Below are 22557 nucleotides of genomic sequence, written 5' to 3'. Positions count from 1 at the left end.
ATCTTTAGCTTAAATGCAAATTTATCTCTGGTACACTTAGTGTAACCTAAATCTGACCATGACCACCACGGCCACACTGCACCAGTCCAACACAGAGCTTCACTGAATTCATGATATCAGTGCAAGCTAACCTGTTGATCAACTACCAAATATTTTAATGCACCACAAGTTCCTATATCTTAGTTTGTTTTGCAGGATGTTTTGATGCATGCTCAATCATCCAGGTAAGTAAATCTCCAAAAGTTGATTGTGTTCATCTGGACGTTTTCAGTGGGAGAAACGCTTCGTCGCTCATCCAAGTGACTTCTTCAGTCTCAGCTGACTGCAGGTTTCCCCAAATGTTATAAACAGCACATTTGCATAATGAATGAAACCAGCCCAGTGAAGAAACAATGGGCTGGAAGGTCAGTTCCTTAACCTTAATTATGCAAATTCTCAACAACCACTGACCAAAACCTACTGATCAACGGCCATGAGTACCATTCACAGAGATTTGGGGAATGGCTGCAATCACAGCATTGTAAGATAGCTTGTCTGCATGATCAACTCTGTCACCTATAATGTCTCCAAGTTTCTGGCTTTGATCTTCAACCTGCTGGTGGGCAGCTCTGAACACCACATCCAGAACACCCTGGATTTTGTTGAGAAGGTGGGAGATGTCATTATGGAGGCAGATGAAACCATGGTTTCGTACGACGTTACATCTCTCTTCACTTGCATCCCAGTCACGGAAGCGTTGGAGGTAGTCCGTAAGAGATTACAGGATGACACCAACTTCAGCGACAGGACCGCTCTCAGCATCGACCAAGTGTGTTTGAACTGTGCCTTCATTCCACCTACTTCACATGCAAGGCTCAGTTCTACAGGCAGAAACATGGGTGTGCCATGGGCTCCCCAGTTTCACCCATCGTGGCCAATTTGTACATGGAAGAAGTGGAAAAGAGGGCTTTGCTATCCTACCCTGGAACACCACCAAGCCATTGGTTCAGGTATGTGGATGACACCTGGGTGAAAATCAAATCTCAGGACGTTCCACATTTCACGGGTCACATTAACTCTGTGGACCGACACATCAACTTCACCAGGGAGGATATGAAAAGTGGCAGGTTAGCCTTCTTAGACTGTGAGATTTCCATCAGTAATGGGGGACATCTAAAAGCTGATGTGTACCGTAAACCTGCACATATGGATCAGTATCTAAGGTTTGACTCTCATCATCCACTGGAGCACAAACTGGGCGTCATCAGGACGCTACAACACAGAGCGAACACCACTGACACAGCAGCCAGGGAGGCAGAATAACATCAAGAAGGCCCAGAAAATGTGGTTATCCCAGCTGGACATTTGTCAAAGCTGGGAAGGCGCCAAACAAAAGCTCCAGCCGATCCAGGAGAGGACAACCGCTGCCTAAGCAAAAACCTGTAGTGATCCCATATGTGTCAGGAGTATCAGAATAGTTGAGACGCATTTTTTCTAAACACAAAGTCTCTGTGGCTTTCAAACCCCAAAACACGCTGCGCCAAAAATGGGTCCACCCCAAGGATCGGGTCCCTCGACACAAACAGAGTAACATAGTGTACGCTGTTAAGTGCAGGAGGATTGGCAGGATTTATACATCGGGGAAACCAAACAACCTCTGGCTAAGAGGACGGCACAACACAGAAGAGCCACCTCGTCAGGCCAGGACTCTGCAGTCTATTCACACCTACAGGCCAGTGGACACTCTTTCAATGATGAGGATGTAACATCCTGGGCAGGGAGGAACTGTCACGGCTGGGAAGGCGAGCCGTGTGGTGTGGAGGAAGGAGGACCCAAGATGCAAGCAGTGGATGAAAATGCTAGTGAAGTTTATTTACAAGGTGTAGTGGCAAACAAGCAGTGGGGGATGACAAATAACTGAAAACACCTCAACTGGGAGAACTAAAATAACAGACCTGGGAGCATACGACAAGAGGCTGAGAGGCTGAGAGGCTGAGAGGCTGAGAGGCTGACGACGAGCAGGACACCAAGTAACACAGAGGAACACAGATGAACCGGCAACAGGCAGGAGAACACACAGGGCTTAAATACACACACCAGTAATCAGGGGATGAGAGACAGGAGGGCAACACAGCTGGGAGGAATCAGAGCTGACGGGACAGGGGAAACGTAATCTGAACACACTCACATCAGACAGAGACCTTCACAATAAAACAGGAAACTCAGACACGGGGAACCAAACAAGACACAGATCTAAACAGACAGCTTCACAAACAGATGGGGTGACACCATAGACAGACAGAGACACAGACGCAGAGGCAGACCGAATATAACACATAGAACTCAAACAATAATAATCATCATCATAAACTAGAAAATGATAATAAACTAAAAGCGCTGGGTCACCGACCCAGGACCATGACAGGAACGCTGGTTTGAGGGCGGAGTCAAGGAGGCCATTTACGTGAAAAGGGAAAGAACATCTCTGAATCGAAGAGGGACCTAAGGGTACATCTGTCACCATCTTACAATGCTGTGATTGCAGCCATTCCCCAACTCTCTGTGAATGGGACTCATGGCCATTGATCAGTGGGCTTTGATCAGTGGGCTTTGATCAGTGGTCTTTGGTCAGTGGGTTTTGGTCAGTGGTTGTTGATCAATGGTCATGACAATTTGCATAATTAAGATTAAGGAACTGACCTCCCAGCCCATTGTTCCTTCAGTGGGCTGGTTTCAGTCATTATGCAAATGTACTGTTTATAAGGTTGGAAACCTGCAGTCAGCTGAGACTGAAGAAGTCACCTGGATGAGTGACGAAACGTTTCTCCCACAAAACGCTACGTCCAGATGAACACAATCAACTTTTGGAGGTGTCTTGCAGGATGTTTCACAATATGAAAATACATAATTTATCAAAACACATCATCTGTGAAGGTCCTCAGTCATCCAGATGATGGTAATCTAAGGAGCTTGGACAGAAAAGTGACTGTACTTTTTAAAGTTTCTTGAATATGTCTTGTCTGAGAAGCTTTTTCAGTTCTAAGAGCAATTGGTGGACAGTCCCAGTTTTTTAAGCCCTTGGGAGTGTCCCTAAAAGGGATGTTGACCCACTATTGATCATCTGCCTAATCACACGAGCTAAGGTGTGAAAACTGGTGTGGGTCACTCTGTGGAACATAATTAACCAGAAAAAGAGGACTCTCCATTTGCACGATACACCACTGCAGCAGAGTACCTTACCTACTGCTCTAATGCATGCTCTAATCGCTGTGATAAAATATTATGATCAACAGTGAGAACACTCAATACTGCAAGAACTACAACAAACTAAGTCAAACAGCAAACATTAAACAGAAATTGAAAGTCCAGAACTCCAATCCACTGTCTGTGAAAGGCAACATATGATGAGTGCCAATGCTTAACATATGATCAGGTAATAAATACATTTGAAGGTTATCTAGGCAACTGAAGCCTGGAATGTCCACAACTGACCAAGTTACAGCTTCAAATTGATGCATCACAATCAAAGTGCTTCTGGGATATACACAGCTGAAGTCAGAAGGACCAAAGAACTCAAGGCAATCAGAGCTTAATAGCTATTGCCCTGACATCATGATGAAGCGATGAAGGTTCTGGAGTGAATAGTTTTGACTGAACTAAGACCACAGATGAAAATGTTTCTTGATGCTCTGCAGTTTGGATACAAACCAAATCTACTTTAAGAGAAGCTACAGGAAATGTCAGTACATATCATCTCATGGAATACAGACTACCTGAGAGATATGTAAGACTAGGTAGTGTTCTTTGATTTGGTAATGTGTATTACAGCACCATGTGGTATTTTGCTGTCTCCAGTCCAGTTCAACTTGTAGATTTCAGACTTTCATGACAGCTCTTGCTACAAAATTCACAGATGATTCTGCAATGTTTGGATGAATAAGTAATGAGCAGGAGGAAAAGTATAGTGGTCTTAGAGAAATCATCTAATCCTGTATGTGAATAAGACCAGAGAAATGGTGGGAAATGAGATGGCCATCTGTCTGACCTTGGGCAGAATGTTGATAAAGTTAAGAAGTAAAGGTACCTGGGTGTCCACATGGACAGCAGGCTGAAGTAAAAAAAACATCATAAAGGCTTTATACACAAAGGTGATGGACAGGCTCTTTCTCCTTGAATGTGTGCAGCAAAACACTGAAGATGGTTTGAGTTTTGTGGGATGTTTTGAGCTCATAATTATTTTTTTGGATTTTGAGATGTGGTTAATGTTCGAGTTCTCTGTCTAGTTCTTTCAAATGGCAATGGCTTTGTTTCTTTGTGCGTTTCCCTTTGTTTCCAGTCTGCGCTTCTCATTAGTTTATGTAATATTTAGTTATCATTTGTTTTAACACTTTTCATTTTTCCCAGTTGTGTCCATGTGTCTGTCTGGTCTCCATTTGTCCCATCTCCTTTATTGTCTGGTTTCCCTGTTTGTATGTCTTAGTCTGTTTAACAGCCCCTTGTCTCTCGTTGTTGTGTCCTTCCTCACGCTGTGTGAGCCTCTGTCATTCTGTTTTGTCAGGCAGTTCCTACCCTTCTTAGTTAGTTCATTTCTCTGCTCTTCTTTCAGCTAAATAAGAGCTGAAGTTTAAAGTTTAATTCTGTCTGCTGAGTTTGCCCGCTGCTCGCCAAGCAATGTTCCATGAAATTTTGAGTGCAGTGTTATTTGCTGTGGCGTGCTGGTGGAGCAGCATTCGAACTGGTTACGCAAACAGGCTGGATGAACTGATCAGGACGGTTGAGTCTGTAACTGGCCGTAAATGGGACATTTGTGAAGGAGTGGTACACAGGAGGTCACTAAACAAACTGACCACCCTGTTACCGGACAGGCAGCACTTTCTTTGATTCAGCTGCACTGTCGCAGGGACAGATATAAGAAATATTTTTTTAAAATCACACTCCATGATACAATAAATAGAATCAGAAAATAGAATAATCTGCCAGATAATAACGAATTATATTAGTAGTATTAAGAATACACTGTAGCATTTTAGTTAGTACTTTATAAAGGCTATAAAAAGTGTTTGCGTTGCAAGGGAGCTGTAGTGTAATTTTTCCAAATAACAAACCTGTCTCCTGAAACTCCTGAAAACTGCATTATCAGATATACAGAGAGACTTATTTTTTTCTGCAGCAAGATCCTTTATAATTTCATAGACCAATTAATTTCTCAACCGAAAAATTAACCAGCTAACTAATGATGGGCTTTTTTTGACAGTAAACAATGGCAAGTCATAGAGTTATAGAAATAAACTTTTTTCTGTCATCGTGAATAATTTGCCAAACTGAAGGAGAAGACGCATTAAATGCACACATTTTCAGGTTTGCTTGTCACTGAGGCGTTTTAATACTCCACCTGTATGTGACAAAACCGCCTACTGTGCTGTGTTAGCACAGTTCATAATGTTGGTTGTTTATAAAGAACTACAGATTAACACAATGTCCTTTAACAGGATCAGCTTGGAAAAGAAATCAGATTATGGTTGTATTGTTTAAATTAATTTTCTTTAGTTTTATATTGCAATCCCATTCACATTACCGTGCAATACCATAGAAGACATGTTGGTGCAGTGACTTTACAAAGAGTTTGAGTCAAAACCGTATCTTTACAAGCTTTCATTATTTCAAATGTGACTGAAAAATCTGAGTTTTCAATTTGACAACAAGAAGAAACAAATTCAGAGCTGACCTGTTAAGCTCCATCTCCATGCGTAAGACTTTACAATAAGGGACACTTTGAGTTGAATAAGAAATGGATGTTTTGTGTCATGTAAACACCTTGAGGTGATTACTGTTGGAATTTGGTTCTCATCAGATAAAACTGAATTAAACTGAATTTAGTGTTTGGATTAGAGTTAAAGAGGAATCACTGTATGTAAGAAAAACTATTGCTTTTTCTTACATACAGACAATTCTATCACAATTCACTAATATAGCATTTCATGTATTACATAATATTTAATATAGTATTTCTCTCTAACTAAATGATTACCTGGATCAGGAGTTATTAGGAATGTATTAATGAATGAATCAGTAACTATCAGGTGTTCTATATTGTTCACTTGGCTCATTCGTAATTAAGAAAGTTTTGAGCGCCTTGGGTTACACGAGGAACACACAGAGTTATTCTTCTGAAACAAACAGTGAGGATACACCCCCTTGTGGTTTACAGCAGTACAGCAGTGAAGTTAACAGTGAATGCTCAGTGACCTGTGTTAGTTTCAGGAGAGTGAAATGTCAAATGTAAGTATAGTAGCCCATAGTTTATGGGACTTTTACAAAAAAAAGAGTCCCCATTGTTTAGTGTAGAATCAAGATTAAAAGAAGCAGTGAACTGATTGGGAAAAAAGAGGGAACTAACGGCAACCCAGGCACTGAGATGCTGAACCAATAATCAAAGTTATCCTGTACCCTGTCAGTGCCTTAATTAGAATTCTTTAAAAAAAACAACCACACTGTCCTCTTTGCTCAGAACCAGCTCCAGTTTTCCCTTAATGAAATAAAAAACAAACAAACAAAAAACTATCATGGAGTTTTTTTCATGGTGGTGGAGCAGGTCACCTGCTGATGGGAAGGTTAGTGGTTCAATCCATCTTTCGTGGACCTCTCCTGGTCCTGATATTTGGCATTAATTTTGGGATTCTTATGTTGTTCCAAGTTTTAGATTCTTCTAACAACATTTACTTTCTGGTTGGTTTCTTTATGTTTATAGTCTCAGCCTTTAGATAAGCAGTTTGTTTATGTTCAGGGTTATACTTTTGTTTATTCCTTGAGTTTCAGTTTGTCATGTCTAATCTGTGTTTCTTGTTATGTCTCCATCTCTGTCTCTCTCGTGTTACTTTTTTATTTTGTAGTCTTTTATTCCTTCTATATTGCATTTAGTTTTACTTCCTTTATGTCATTATCCCTTGACTGCTTGCACCTGTTTGTTTACCCACCTGCTCACCATTTGCCTAATTGGCCCTTTGCACATTTATAGGCTGTATCCCAATTCAGGGTCTGCAGCCTTAAAGGCCACATTTCAAGGCCGATTACATCACAGCGGCGCGCCAAAGGCTGTCCCAATTCAAAGGCTGCTCGAAATGCGGCCCTCAAATGCGTCCTTCATTTCCCTGAATTTTAAGGCTGTGGCGGTGTAGACTTCATGGCCCAACATATCCCAGAATGCATAGCGCAGCAGTGGGTGTGGATAATTTTGCCGAAAAAAAACAACGGATGAGGGGCGGCCGAAGAGTAAATTTTAAGTAAGTACTGAATATTATGTCACTTATTTATGTACAAATGTTTAATAACGAAGAACATTAAACATTCCTGTTGGCCACATGTCGGCAAAGTCATGTGACATTAGTGACGTTTGTACTAACTTGGTTTTAAAGTCTTTACTTTAAAATATACGCCGTTCAATAGCTGAGCTTAATCTTACAGAGAATGATCAAAGCTCATGTAGAAACAAACAAACAAATGAACAAAAGATTTTCTCCTTCATTTCTGTCAAACACAGCTGTATGACACGTTTCCAGCTGTTAGTATCATGGTTGCTAGGCAACCTGGGCAGCGTGACGGAGGCTAGACCGTCCCATTTCACAAGCCTCGCACTTCCGGCCTTAGCGGTCTTTGAGTACGCGGCCCTTGAGGATCTTTGAGGCTGCGTACTTTAAGGCTGCAGACCCTGAATTGGGATACAGCCCAGTTCTCCAGAGGCCTGGTAATGAACTAATCATGTGATTCAGGTGTGTTGACCCAGGGTGCGATCTAAAACCTGCAGGGACACTGGCCCTCGTGGACTGGGATTGGGGACCCCTGCCTAAAAGGATATATCTGTATTAAAATTGAGGCTTGGGTTTAACTGTTTAATTCTATTTATTCATAAATATTTGTCTTCTATAGGTTATAAAATTCAAAACTGGGTGTTGAGGACTATGAAATGCCTCCAAGGACATAGTTTCCTGAGGGATTAATAAAGTGTTCTGATTCCGATTAAGCAGACCTTCCAGGTTTTTGTCCCAAAGTTCAGTAAATAGGTTTCTTGTGTTTCACAGCCTAATACATCCTTACCTCCATACATGAGTAGCATTTGCCTGTGTCACAAATTCTTCTGATGCTAAGCATGACTTGAACTGCTTCATGTGGTTTCATTATGACCCTGAATTGCAGACTGACTGTACTATGAAAAAGTCACCACAAGGTGACAGTAGAGGAGCAATAACCAGGAAAGCTTGTTTTTGGAAAATTTGCTGTTTAACATCAGGAGGATGCAACTTTGTCTGAGCTCCTTCTCCTCACCAGTCGTGGCAGATGGCTGACCCAACCTGCACCTGCTTCTGCTGGACGTTTCTTCCTGGTAAAAGAGCATTTTTCTTCCCACTGTTTCCAGTGCGTGCTCTTAGGGAATCATCTAATTTGGGGGGGGGGGTGGTTCCTGCATTTTGAAGGGTATTTAGCGTTAGAGTTCATGTTTGAAGCTATTGTGAGATTGTTAAGAATTTGAATGATCATTCTGAAGGCTCTGTATCCAATTCAAGAGGGTTGCACAGTTGTTGCAGCAGGAGTAAAGGAGGTGTGGGCGGCTGGGACATTTCTCGCAGGTGTTCTGTGTTGCCGGCCTACCAACACCTCTCCCCTCTGGAAAGGATGCGTGCAAACCTTGGTCCATCAAACCCTGATTTGACCCAGAGCATTGCTGGAGGCAGAATGGGTGGAGATTAGGTTTGAGCATGGGGATATTCAAAAGTTTCCTGTAGTGCACAAGGCTGCAGTTAGCTTCTGCTTTTGCCCTTTTCTGGATAGACTGTACCAGACGTTATTACCCTCAGACTGATGGACTGGTGCAGTGGCAGAACAAAACTTTAAAGTCCATGATTCATAAAGTTCACTCACGTTGATGAACATAATGAGGATCCTTGGCTAGACGATCTCTTGCTTGCAGTGCTGATGGTGACCCAGGCCTCCACAGTATTCCCACCCTTTGAGTTGATGTTCGGCATGATTCCGCGAGCAGTGTTGGACCTAGTTGAAGGAAATGGGAGGAACGTCAAAGCCTACGAAAAAGTTTAATTCAACACATTCTGGACCTGAGAGCAAAGCTACACATGTTAGGGAGGTTATTACAAGATACCTTTTTCCAAGCCCAGGAACTTCAGCAGCCCCTGTACAACAGACGGGCTAGGGTAAGACAAAGTTCTTGTATTGCTCCCTTCATCCAACTTAAAGTTACTCGCCAAGGAGCAAGAAGCCACACAAATATATCCTTTCAACCTTCTAAAAGCATCGATAGAGACACACACTAAGGCCGTTTCTTAGTATGCATCCTTGTGTGTGTGCGCTTGCGTTCTCGTGGAGTTGTGATACATCGTTAGTCATAGACCAAGTACTGTTCCAATTCGAAGTACACATCAACTCAAATACGCTGAGAATTGTGTTCCCAGATGTGTTCATGCTCCTCCCATTCTATCTAGCGCACATCTGTGGTGACTTGTGCAGCCAAATATCCCAGAATGCATTTCACCCAATGCTCAAACGCAGCAATGGCGGAGAAGAGTGACTAAAAAGTTTGAAATATTACTGTTTCTGTGATACAAAATAAACTTTTAAGATAATTTCAGGCAAGAATGTAGATCTGTAAACTTAAAATAATTTCTTGGTTTATCAAGACATCACAAAAGTGCTCCTACGTTTTCTGAGACTTCTGTTACGCACCAGCTCGATAGCTGACTGGGAGGTCAAGGCTCACTGAAGCCGGTGAGAACGCCTGACTCCTGCCACGTCGTTTTCAAGCCCCTCCACTTAGATAATTTCTAAATGTTTGTTTTATTTCAGTGTTTTATTTGTTTCTGAGAAAATTGGTTTAGCTGAGATTAAAGATTAGCTTCATAATCACGGGGCGATCGTGGCTCAAGTGTTGGGTGTTCGTCTTGTAATCAGAAGGTTACCGGTTCGAGCCCCGGCTCGGACAGTCTCGGTCGTTGTGTCCTTGGGCGAGACACTTCACCTGCCGCCTACTGGTGATGGCCAGATGGCGTGTTATTGCAGCCTCGCCTCTGTCAGTCTGCCCCAGGGCAGCTGTGGCTACAACTGTAGCTGCCTCCACCAGTGTGTGAGAGTGAATGAATGGTGGTATTGTAAAGCGCTTTGAGGGTCTCGAAAAGCGCCATATAAATGCAATCCATTATTATTATTTCATAACTCGCTCATTTTATTTAATTTTAAAGTCTTTCAAGGGCACACACAAAAAGATGTTCACATGGCCCTGAACTCACAGAGAGGTCTGCACAAAGATATGGGTTATTTCATGGGAATAGGAAACAGAGAAATCAAAACTAGACAGAGGCCAAGTGTGTACCTGCTGATGCAATGATCTTGGTTCCAACGATCTGTGCTCCAGTCATAAGTGGCCAGCCTGATATCCCATGAGTCACAAGTTCATTTGAAAGCTAATTACTAACAGGTAAGCAGTCGGCAGGGAGGTGGAGGGACAGGAAAAGCAAGACAGACTATGGAACCATGACAGATTCACTATTTGCTTTTGTACGGGCTTCTACACAAGTCTAATGATGGTAAGTTAATCTGATCCTAGGGGTAAAATCAGGTTTTAGCAACAGTAATGAAGATCTCAATCTAGCGAGCCTTCAAGATGGGTGAGTAAAGTTAATTAATTTAAAATATTGACAGATAAATTAGATATCTTTAAAAAGAACTAAAAATGCTTGGTTAAGATTATGACTTATGTTCTGATTTGAGCCTGTATTCAATTTTACACTGAACCTCAGTTGATTCCTTTTGATATTGTCAATCTGAGGAACCAGCACCCTGACACAGGAATTATGGATCAGCTCTCTGTTAGTGAGTCTTACCCAGTAGGCAATACAAAGCTTAGATGGAACTGGGGACTTGCCCAGTCCTGAGCGCCTCGAAATCCAGGTGTCCGACCAGCCACACTTGTTACTTCAACTTCCCTCTTGATTAGTGCACTTGGAATACGTGGGTTAATTTTAGGGGCCTGGAGAGTAAACCTCAAGGGTCTGGTACGTTTAAAGGGCTGGAGTAACCTATAAGGGCTATTTACACTAAAATGGGTTGAAACTCAGATTTTTACATTTACTGTTCCACAAAGTGTTAAAAAGGGAACGTCCACAATTTAGACTTTAATTGCAGATAATTTTCTTTTAAAAATTTAGCAGGAGCAAAGCAAAAGGAGAATTAAATAATATTAATAATTTAAGAATCACAAAATCAGAATGGGATTATTTAGTCCATTGCAACTTCTTTTCACTAATGACACATTTTACAAGTCAGACATTCAGAGAGGGGATAGATTAATTGGATAATCCAAATTGCCACTAGGTGTGAATGGTTGTCTGTCCCTGTGTGTTGGCCCTGCGACAGACTGGCGACCTGTCCAGGGTGTACCCCGCCTCTCGCCCTATGACAGCTGGGATAGGCTCCAGCACCCCCCGTGACCCTGAAAAGGATAAGCGGAAGCGAATGGATGGATGGATGGACATTCAGAGATCAGCGGCTCCTGTGGGCCACTCTCACTCCCTTCCCCCCCCCTCCCACACACACACACGGGGGGGGGGGGGGGGGGGCATTAACAGGGAGAGGGGGGCACGAAGAAATACTTTTCTTTCTTATTCTCATTTAAAATGTCTCGCTTTTAAAAAAAATAATTATCTGACTCTTACGACGAACGATTGATTGATTGATGCATATATACCATTTGGGCGACCGTGGCTCAGGGGGTTGGGAATTGCATCTGTAACCGGAAGGTCGCCAGTTCGATCCCCGGGCTCTCTGTCCTGGTCGTTGTGTCCCTGGGCAAGACACTTTACCCTACTTGCCTACTGGTGTTGGCCAGAAGGGCCGATGGCGCGATATGGCAGCCTCGCTTCTGTCAGTCTGCCCCAGGGCAGCTGTGGCTACAACCGTAGCTGCCTCCACCAGTGTGTGGATGTGAGAGTGAATGAATAGTGGCATTGTAAAGCGCTTTGGGTGCCTTGAAAAGCGCTATATAAATCCAATCCATTATTATTATTATTATTATCAGAACAGTGTACATCACTGTCACAACAGCGTTTGTTTTCATTTAAAGGCTTATAATGGCGGCCGGTCTCTAGTCAAAACCCCTGGACCGATAATTGTTTTTTGTTTTGTTTTTTTTGTTTTTTGTTTTTTTGTCCCAGTCCAGCCCTGTATGCAGCTCATCTGCAGTCTGGTGTTACCTACATCTTCCTATTCAGAAGGCAGAATTTCCAAGTTCTGAGTACAATCAAAGCACCACGACTGCAGTTTTTGTGTTGGATGTAAAAGGCGCACATGACTCTGTGACGTAGGCTAGAATCATGGCAGCAGTCAACGACGGTCCAGGCGTGGGATTTCTCTCGTGGAAATATGCACATTATCTTTTCCTTTCTATTGGTAGGTGGCACAGTGCACTGTGGCAGGATAGTGCTAACATGTAAGCAAGCTAGAAGACTTACAGTCTTGCTGGGTATCCAGTTACGGAAGCAACAGATTAACAAGAGAATTCTGAGTAAAACCAAAGTTACTTTCCCTAGTAACTAGTTACTTTGAAAGTAATGAGTAACTTGAAGTAACTGAGTTACTTTTGATAGAAGTAACTAGTAATGTAACTAAGTTACTAATTTAAAGTAACTTACCCAACACTGCATACTACGCATATGATGTAGTAACTGAAATAACAGTAATGGAAATGAATAAATAAACAGACTAAAGGAAAATGGAAAAACAGAAAGAGAAAAATAATTGGGTGGGGTTCAGTGAGAACATGGATCAAGACTTTTGGTCAGCCTTGACACAAGCTGGCAGGTAACTCAGGAACAGAAGGCGGTGCTCTACTCACATGTGTTATATTGCAGGTAGGGTACTGCTGATTTCAACTGAGGATAAAGATAGGGAAGGGATACTATAAGGATCTGAATCCCACTGACACGCCTTCCATAGTGCAATCTGGGAATGTGAGGGATGACTCATCCTTTGTGGGGGTGAGGTCACTGAGGCAGTTAAATAACTCCTTGATGGCTGACCCCCTAGGATGAAGGAGATTTAACCTGAGTTCCTACAGGCCCTCAGTCTTGTAGGGCTGTCTTGGTTGACAATCCTACACAACATCGCCTGAAGATTGGGGCAGGTTTTTAGAGTTTATTGAAAGGTAGTGGATTGTTTATCGGCACAGGAGCTCCGCCAGAGAGGAGGGAGAACACTGACTGCAGTCCAGGTGGGAGGAAATGTTTATTCTGGTGCTTGGGAATATTTTTAAGAGTCTTAATTGTTGAAAAGGTAAATTTAGGCTTAGAAGGAGTAATTGATTGGCATTTAGAAGGAAATCCAGGGGCATGAGAGAAATGCGGCTGGAGAGTGGGCAATCAGGTTGTGAACAGGTGAGCGTTTTCCTTTACCAATAACAGAAAAAATAAGGTGCGTTCACAGTCTGTAGATGAATTGTGTTTCAAACAAACTAGGTTCTAGGAATGACTTTGGACTGACAATTAAAGCAGGAACAGAGAACCGGGGTTAACAGACAAAAAAGTTATATTTTTTTACTGTAACAACCCTAAACAACCAAATGTCATGTTGCCATATCATTTTTTGATTGGTCGACATGGTGCATTTTTCCACCAACAGGAACGAGCTGTTTTTTGTTTGCTCATAAGCAGAGAGGTCTCGCTGCGCTGTCCTTAGACAGTAAACGTGACTATTGAGGGAAAAACACGCGTATTTATTGTTTATCATGACTCTGGTTTTACGAGACCTATCAACACAATTTAAAACCTGGTATATGTCACCTTGTTGCTTTGTCTTTAAGAGGTCATGTGATTGGCTTACCACCACTACTTTATTCTTCCTCAGTCAAACAGCAGCACTCATGCGATCGTTTTGCCCCGTGAGCTCCAGGTGTTGTGCCAAAAAGCTGATCGTCTGTAAGAAAGTGATTGCAGCCCGCGGGAGCGCGCACAGCTGCTTAAAGCTGTAGCGCCCAGATTACTTACAGCTACTTACGTGCAACTGATAGAAGCGGTAAGCTGAACACAGCTTCAGCTGTCTGTTGAAAAATAGTAACGCCACCGCATTTTCTTGTTAGTAACGGTAACGGCGTTGCAACAATAGAAATAGTAATTAGTTAGATTACTCGTTACTGAAAAAAGTAACGCCGTTACTTTTAACACTGTTACTTGTACTTGGTCTCCAGCCACGCCTGCAGCGTTACACATTCATATATCTTATTCAGTGATCTTTAAATACTTCATCTTAATCCAAAGTACTGTCAAGCAGAAAGAGAAAGCATATTTCTCCCATACTGGCCCCTCTTCATTGGTTCCCTGTTAAATCCAGAATAAACTTTAAAATCCTGCTCCTCACACACAAGGTCTTAATAATTAGGCCCCATCTTATCTTAATGCCCTTATAGTACCATATTACACCAATAGTGTGCGTCCTCTTAGATTGGCTATTTAAAAGTAGAAAGGGAGGCAGAGCCTTCAGCTTTGGGACCGCTCTTCTGTAGAACCAGTCTGGATTCACCCTCAACCAGTGGCAGCAGATGGCCACCCCTCCCTGAGCCTTTTTAGAATCACCAGTTAACCTGGTGGGAAGCTAGAATACCCAGAAAAAGGCTCCTCCTCCTCATAGAATTTCTACACCTTAGGTAAGCAGGATGTTTGAAGTCACACACAACACCCCTGTGCTGCTTCATCAGTAAGTTATCAACTAAAAGAAAACTTTTTTCCACCATTGTTTCCTTTAACAATGATCTATTTACTTACTTTTGAACGTGTAAATATAAGAGACTTAATAAAAGATCTGATTGTATAATCTGACAAATCTACAGAAGTTTGTGGGCAGTTTCTATGCTTGTGTCATCCTTTTTTCTTACTGAAATTGAAATGGTCAAGGTAGGAAGCCCTCTTGTAGTTTAATAGTTCTCCAGGTTTTCTGAAAGTCTTTCATTGTTTTTCTTTTCACACACTGTAAACAAATATGTGTGCTAACACCGTAAAGTGTGCGCCCTACCTGCCGGCTGTAAATGGGTTGCAATGACAAGCCACATTAAGAAGAACCTGCTCAGCATGAACACATCACAAAAGTGGACAGGCAATTTCTTTTTTCCACCAGATAGCCAGCCAAGCTTGTTCTGCATCTCTGATTTTAATACACTCAACGAGCAGTTTAGCAACCAGGAAACTCAGCCCCAGGAGGGGGGTGAAAGGCGATGTGTGAAAAAAAGAGAGGTATCTTCTTGGACTGCTAAATTCATTTCTGCTTCTGAATGATCAACTAAGCTTGGAAACTTAAAAACAAAATGGGCATGTGTTGGAGGAGGGGGTGTTTTCTTTTTGGATAGTAATTAATTACAGGTTCAAGTAAATTATTACATATATCAATTCTGTCAGGAACCACTTCGTTCAATAGACCGTAAAATTGAAGTTTGAAGTGTTAAGGGGCTCTACAGGAACGTTATCACTAAAACTTTCAAATTTAGCCTATTTAGTGATCAATCAAGTTGTACCCTGGAGCAGAGGCAGTTCATTTCTTCAGCTCCATCCTGACTCACACAAACACAAAGCATGGACACCAGCTCATCACAAACTGCTCTTAAAACACACGCAGGCATTTGCAGGACAGCTTTCACAGCATAGAACTTTACATTGCAGTACAGTCCAGCTCTACAGTACAGTTCACCAACAAACACAAGAATTTGTGCTCGATGAGCAATGCTTTGAATTAGGAAATAATCGATAATATGTCACTGACTATTGCTTATAGATTGGACAGAACTGGTCTCAGCATAATAATCGTAATCATCATCATTTTGATCTTGCTACAATGATTGTAGAGTATGTCTGAACATGTGTCTGTATGTGCCCTATCTTCTCCTTAGCAGGTGGGCTAACAGGAACAAACTATTATAGGAACATCACACATACAGCGATTATTAACATCTATATGTTTTCGACAGGCTGACGAGCTATCCTGCATCTGCCTCTCGCTGGCCTATCATCAACACTGTTGAAACAGTGTGAGATCATCTTGACAGAGAATGGAATAAAAAGCATCCAGCATCCAAAGGAGAGCTTTGGATTGTCCTTCGAGAAGCATGAAAAACGATTCCTGAAGACTTCCTAACATAAAGCAAGAAGACTTGACCGAGACAGTTCAAGCTTTGTTGAAAAACAAAGTTGTTCATGCTAATAACTGACTTTCAAGCTCATTAGAATTGTACATACTGTTTTTGTCTTGTATACTATATATCCATGTATAGTTGCACATGTTTCAATAAATGGCTTCATATGCATCTTATTTTCCAAGCAAAATTAGGGGTGGCTCGAGATTTTTGCACACTAGTAGTAAAAGTGGAAGTATGTCTAGGAGTTGGCAGTTTAAAGAGAAACAAAGATATGCATCGCATTTTAATCGATCGATCAATTTATCGTTGCTTTTGGAGGATCCCGGCTGATAACAGCCTTTTTTGTTGAGGTCCCACAGAAAAAAAATGGAGGGGGCACGAGGACATGCATCAAACTTCCATTTTACGGACAATTGAATAAATGATCTCCCTCTCTCTCTATCACACACACACACAAACACACAAACCCCCATGGGGGGGAGGGGGGGGGGGACTGACTAAGATCACATAGACTCATAGTCATTCTATATATTGTGCATCTACATACGCCTGCTGTGATATACACACAAATTAAATAAAACATTAAACAGAAAGAAAAGAAAAAGAAAATCGGACGCTTCGTGGCAAATAATAATTTCTTTTTTTCCTACTGAACAAATATATTTATTGACAAATCAAATTATAAATCTTCACAAATCTATATTCGAAATGACAAGCTGGATATTGATATGAAAACATATTTTTCATGTTTAGCTGTTTCTATAAGAAACTGTCAAGCATTGGCTGTAAATGGCAATATTGGTCATATTTTTGATTTTAATAATCGCCTTTGAGAATTGTTTAATAAACAATCAATTTTTTATATTACATATTTTATATCTACTTTGGACATTTTGTTACAAAGTTGTTGCTTTTATAGTTTTTTTTTAAGAAAAATACCGTGGGAGGTTTTTCTTAAAATAGTAAATTTCATAAATTCAAATGCAAAAAAATGCAGCATACGGGTGATGAAATGTGTAACCAGGAGCTCATCAGCGTAACTTTGTGCTGAACATTGGGGGGGGGCGAAGCTCTCTGTCTAAATAAATAAATAAATCTGGGTAAATTCCCGGATTATTAAACATGCAATCATTTTGCTGGTAATACCTGAAATGAGTAAAGAAAATCAACAGCCTATTTATGCAAGATAATTCATAATTTTAGGGGGGGGGGGGGGGGGTATATTGGTTGGGTCTGATTATTGGGGGGGGGGGGGGGGGGGGGTGGAGCTCTGCAGGCGCTCCTTTATAAGTCAATTATTTCACTGCTCCCTGACCGCCCCACTATGCCTCATTCACATTCATGGAAGTGTGTTTCAACACAGCAGCAACCAACGAAACTGTCTGAATTATGCGTGACAAAAGGGGTATAAACAGATGAAAAGACGGGTTAAGTCAATCCATCAAAGCGACTCGTAATTGAGAGGAGAGCCCTCCAACCATATGGCCTCTGCAACACTGCCCTTTGTGCGCACTGAGCCGCCGGACGGTGAGGCAGGCGGACACGCTTGTCTCCATATCGCGCGACGGTGTAGAGCCGCCCCCGGGGAAAACTACGGGTAGGCGTTCTTTTTCCCATATTATGTTCAAGCACAGCAGGTCAGAAGGTGAGTTGGTGTTTAGATGAGTTTGGCATTTTCTCCCCCACAGTCCTCCTCAACGAGAAGCCTTTATCTCGAGTAACTTCGTTTAAACAGAAATGTTACACTTCAATAACGCTTGGTTCACCCCGGAAATCATGTTGAGCAACGTGAGATAATCTGCATATTTAAAAAATGCATTTTTATTAACATTTGTACATTTGTACAATTTGTAGAGATGTCTGCTATTATGGTTCGTTTTTGTATTTCTAAAGGCACGTGAAGTGTTACAAAACATCAAACCCTATTTAAGCCATGTTTAATACAAGCAACCGCACTTGTTCTGTGCAGTTATCGTTTGAGGGCTGATATATCAAAAGGTTAAAAACAGTCTTCTCAAGCTTACAAACTGATTCACAGAAGCATTTCAACCGCTTTATAGCACAAAGTAGGCTGCATTAAATGTGCAGTGAAATCTTTCTGATTGTAACCACAGCGGCCAATCGACAGCAGTGTTAGATTTAAGTATCAGTGTTTGAATCTGAAGAGTCCACGCGTTTTCAGAGCCTGGGCCTGTTCAGCAAGGCTTTTGGCAAATCACAGCGGAGGCGTCTATTTTTGAATCGCACCGCTATGTAAATCCTCTAAAGGCTGTCTGTTACTATCGCGTTATTGGGCAACACGCGACTGTCTCTGTGTTATTTAGTCACCAACGTCAATCTCATCTTCATCATCCAAGCAACACTTGGTGGTCAGTCGATAGTCACCGGTCGATGCAGGTGATGGAGGTAATAAATGCAGCGGGTCTAGGGTGTCGGTGGTGTGGAATCTGGAAGAGATCTGGTGTTGCTCGGTTTGGCCCGGCCCAGAAATCGTCCCCTCACCCATACCTCCTGCCGCCGCCGCGGACTTCTCCAGCTCAGCCAGCTTGGAGAGCTTTTCAAAGGCCACAGCGCCGGCGGCCTTGGCGGACTCCACGTCCGCTTTCATCTCCTCCAAGTCCCGCTTAAGCTTAGCCCGGCGGTTCTGGAACCATGTGATGACCTGTGCGTTGGTCAGACCAAGCTGCTGAGCCATCTGGTCCCGGTCCGCTGGGCTCAAGTACTTCTGGTACAGAAAACGTTTCTCCAGCTCATATATTTGGTGGTTGGTAAAGGCCGTGCGGGATTTCCGCCGCTTTTTAGGGGTGTTTCTCTGACCGAATAGGGTTAGCCCGTCTCTGCCTGTAGAAATAAGATCATACAGAATGTAAAACTGGAATAAAACACACGTTTATAAGTCACTAAAAACAGTGTTACACAAAAGAAACCAATTATAAGTCACCAAAAACTCCAGTACGACATCACTGAAATGATTCCGAAATTCATTCATTCAGATTCATTCATTTAGTTAGCGTGCTTTGTCAAATTTCAATGAGCACATTAAAAAACATACAGCGGTTTTCGAATAGGAAAAAATAGCACAGGATCATTCTTTGTTTAGAAAACAGTAGTACTTACAATTAGGTACAAGAAATAACGCTGAAAGCTTTTTCTCCAAACATCTACGGATATTTTTCATATTTCAGAAAAATAAGCTGCTGCTGTTGCGGTTGTAACAGTGAGGATGTTCTCCTTACCTACAATAAGAGAGGAAGAAAACAGCCTTTTACCTTCAGCAGCCTGCAGGACGCTGACCTCCAGGCCTTCAAAGGTTTTGCTGGCCAGCTCCTCCAGCGCGCAGAGCGGGGAGGTTTGACTGAGCAGCACCCGGCTGGACACGCCGTGACAAGCCGAGGGCAACTTCTCTCCGCTGAGAAAGTAGCTCCTTTTCACAGACGGTTTGTTGAGAATGTCATCTATGCTGAAAGGCGTCAGCGGTTTGTTGGTGTTGACCGGTGGTTGAAGCTGATCCAGCGGACTGCGACTACTGCCCTCAAGAACAGCTGGACGTTTAGAGTCTCCCTTAGAGGTCATGACGGCTCAGCAGCTGAATGAAAATGTCAAAGTTTGGACAAGAATGAAGGAAAACGAGCCACGGCAAGGATCACAGGTGTAACCTCATATCGCCCACTGCCTAAACACTTCTGACTCCCAGACTCCCACCGTCTCTCTGAAGCACTTTTTCGGAGTGACGTACAATATGAATATATATAAGACTGGCACTCACTCGGTGAACAGCGATGCACCAAGAGCTGGACCGACTAACATGTTATTGCGGAAGGCCATCAATTACTCACTTCACCCCTCCCCTTATCTCTCTCTCTCTTTCTGCGTGCGTGAGGGCGCGTGCTGGGGGGGAGCTCTGAGACAGAGCAAACAGCGAAGAACAGTCCAATTACAAATCAGAGTAGGCTCTGTTTACACTTTATCTGTAAAACGACATCATTTGTCACCAAACGAGCAAATGTGTTTATCAGCACGATATCATCGTCATTTGCGTACACGGTGTAAGTAGCACAGAATTACTCTTCAGGCCAGTTACAGTCAGAAACAGACAATAAGCAAATTAGAAAATGAGAATGCGTGCTGAACTGTACAGACAGAGCCATGCACGAGCGTGACAGCGCGTTACAAGGCTAGTGGCGGAGCAGAGCAGGCCCTACCACACCTCCAGCCTCGCCACCCCCGCGGTAAGACGAGCGCTCTGCCAAAATCAGCGTCAGGCTCCCCGGACCACAGCCCGAGACAGGAACACATGGACAAACTGACAGGGAGGACACCGAGCACATATTTTTTTATGCCAATTAATCCTAAATAAAATCCAGTCAGGAAGATTATAAAATCATTTGTAGAGATGATTTCTTCTAAAACATTCTGCTATCAAGGCAGCAGTTTTCTGACGGTAAAGTTTTGGTTTTAGTTGTGTAGAAATACGCACGTTATCATGGGTTTTTATTTTGTTTCCATATTTTCAAATATTTGTATTACATTATGCACAATATGAAACTTCCAAAAGAGAAATAATTCGAAGTTGAACAATTAGTTCATCGATTTACTCGAGCGTTTTTATTTAGTCATTTATTTTTATATTTTATAGAGTTGGTCACACAAAGTTAAAAGGTATGTGCCTTTTTCACATCATGCTGTGAGCACGTTATTTTTTTTTTACATGAGATGATTTGCAGAAAAGCAGATAGAGACAAAATACTGTTAATCTGACTATCGTCAGGTTTTACATACAGTTACTGTCCCTCTATTTAGAAAGGCAGAGGCATCACGGTGTGATTATTTTACATGTAGTTTTTTTGTTTTGTTTTTTCATGTGTAATAATGTTCAACATTCACTGTAAAAAGAATAACCCTATTCAAATGAAAAAAAATGATGTCCAGTTGTCACATCCAAAATATTTGGCTTTATAGAATCCAAATTGAGTCACTTGATATGACCTGATACTTTTATGTTGATATAAACAATATTACTAGACTTGACTGAAACTTTAAATTTTGCATTGATCCAAATTGATTTTTTTACATAGAACCATATTTTAATTATTGAACCAAGCTAATATATTGAAATTTAACCAACCTAATGTCTTCACATCGAACCAAATTAACATGAACTAATATGTTTGTGTTGAAGCCAGGTAATTGATTTACATATATTCAAACTATATTTTTTACATTTCATTTTATTTCAGTTCAAAAACGCTCTGCATTTCCTATAAAAAACAAGACAGTTGGCCAACCAATTATTTCAAAATTATTTATTGTTCCAAACCATTTTAACTATAATCAATAGAGAGGATTAGTAATATACAGATTTAGTGCTACGGCAGAAATGATTAGAGAAATGTTTGTTTTATAAAACCTGCAACCTTTTGAAAACCAGTATAAAACCTGCAATCTTTTGAAAACCAGTATAAAACCTGCAACCTGTCTAAAACTGGCATAAAACCATTATAAAAACTCTTTTTAAACCAATTTGCAAGTAGAGCAGGGCGATATGGCCAAAAATATTTATCACGATATATATTTGAAAATTTGCGATAACGATATAACCGACGATATAATTGATGCGAGACAAAATACAACTCCACAACATTACTAGTGCAAAAAGACAACCTTCCATTTATTTTCACTTAAACAAGAAGCTGGTTTTTATGTACATTAAAGCTTTATAAAAATGTAACAGTGCAAATGCAAACTCCTTGCTGAAAGTTTAACCAAAAGGCATTTCCAGTAGAAATGGGCTGACATATCCTGAGCATAACCATATATAATATCCACTGAAGTTAAAAAGAGGTGCTTTGCAACATTAAACTGCAGTGTGCAGTACGCATTTTTCGGACCATAAGGTGCACGGGATTATAAGGCACATTAAGCGAAACAAAGCAGTCAGATAAATCAAACTTTATTAAACTCATTCTTCTTGCTTCCTCCACTTCTGTACCATTGATTCATTAATGTTGAATTCTCTGGCAGCTGCTCTATTCCCATGTTGTTGCAGTATATTAATGACTAACCTCGTATTGTGGATGGATTATCTCAGTTGTTCTCCTGACTGAAGTTTGGTCCGTTTACAGTATCCTGCCATGCGATTGCATTTGTCTCTAACCATGAAGAACCTTCACGTTAACTTTTATAAGTGGAAAAGTGTTAGTGTTCGTCCCCCAGCTTCACTGTTTATGTTATGCTAACATAGCTGTGTCGCTAGCGATCACGTAGCACATCATTATATACCAGCTAGCCCAACTTCAGTAACCCTACAAACGTCACTGCTGTTTAGTTTCCTGTCTTCATTTATGTTGGAAGTGATAGCAGAGCTGTACGTTTGATTTTTTTCAGAAATCTCTCAGTCAGAA

General features: G+C 41.6%; 1 protein-coding gene and 1 long non-coding RNA gene across 2 annotated transcripts in view; one reads left to right on the top strand and one right to left on the bottom strand.

Annotated features, from left to right (window-relative positions):
- LOC146656459 (uncharacterized) overlaps nucleotides 1-22557 on the top strand; it is a 132050-nt gene that overhangs the window by 90860 nt on the left and 18633 nt on the right. The gene's annotated exons all lie outside the window — the stretch shown is intronic.
- Nucleotides 17553-22531, bottom strand: lbx1a (ladybird homeobox 1a). The gene is made up of 2 exons (XM_085427179.1): nucleotides 19426-22531; nucleotides 17553-18997 (listed from the first exon to the last, which is right to left on the bottom strand). The coding sequence occupies exons 1-2, from the start codon at nucleotides 19727-19729 to the stop codon at nucleotides 18477-18479; spliced, it is 825 nt and encodes a 274-aa protein (XP_085283305.1). The 5' UTR covers nucleotides 19730-22531; the 3' UTR covers nucleotides 17553-18476.

Source organism: Rhamphochromis longiceps, linkage group LG13 (genome assembly GCF_057381845.1).
Source record: "Rhamphochromis longiceps isolate RC_006_pf linkage group LG13, R_longiceps_female_GT1.1, whole genome shotgun sequence".
NCBI lineage: Eukaryota > Metazoa > Chordata > Actinopteri > Cichliformes > Cichlidae > Rhamphochromis > Rhamphochromis longiceps.
This window is presented reverse-complemented; position numbering and strand designations above follow the sequence as displayed.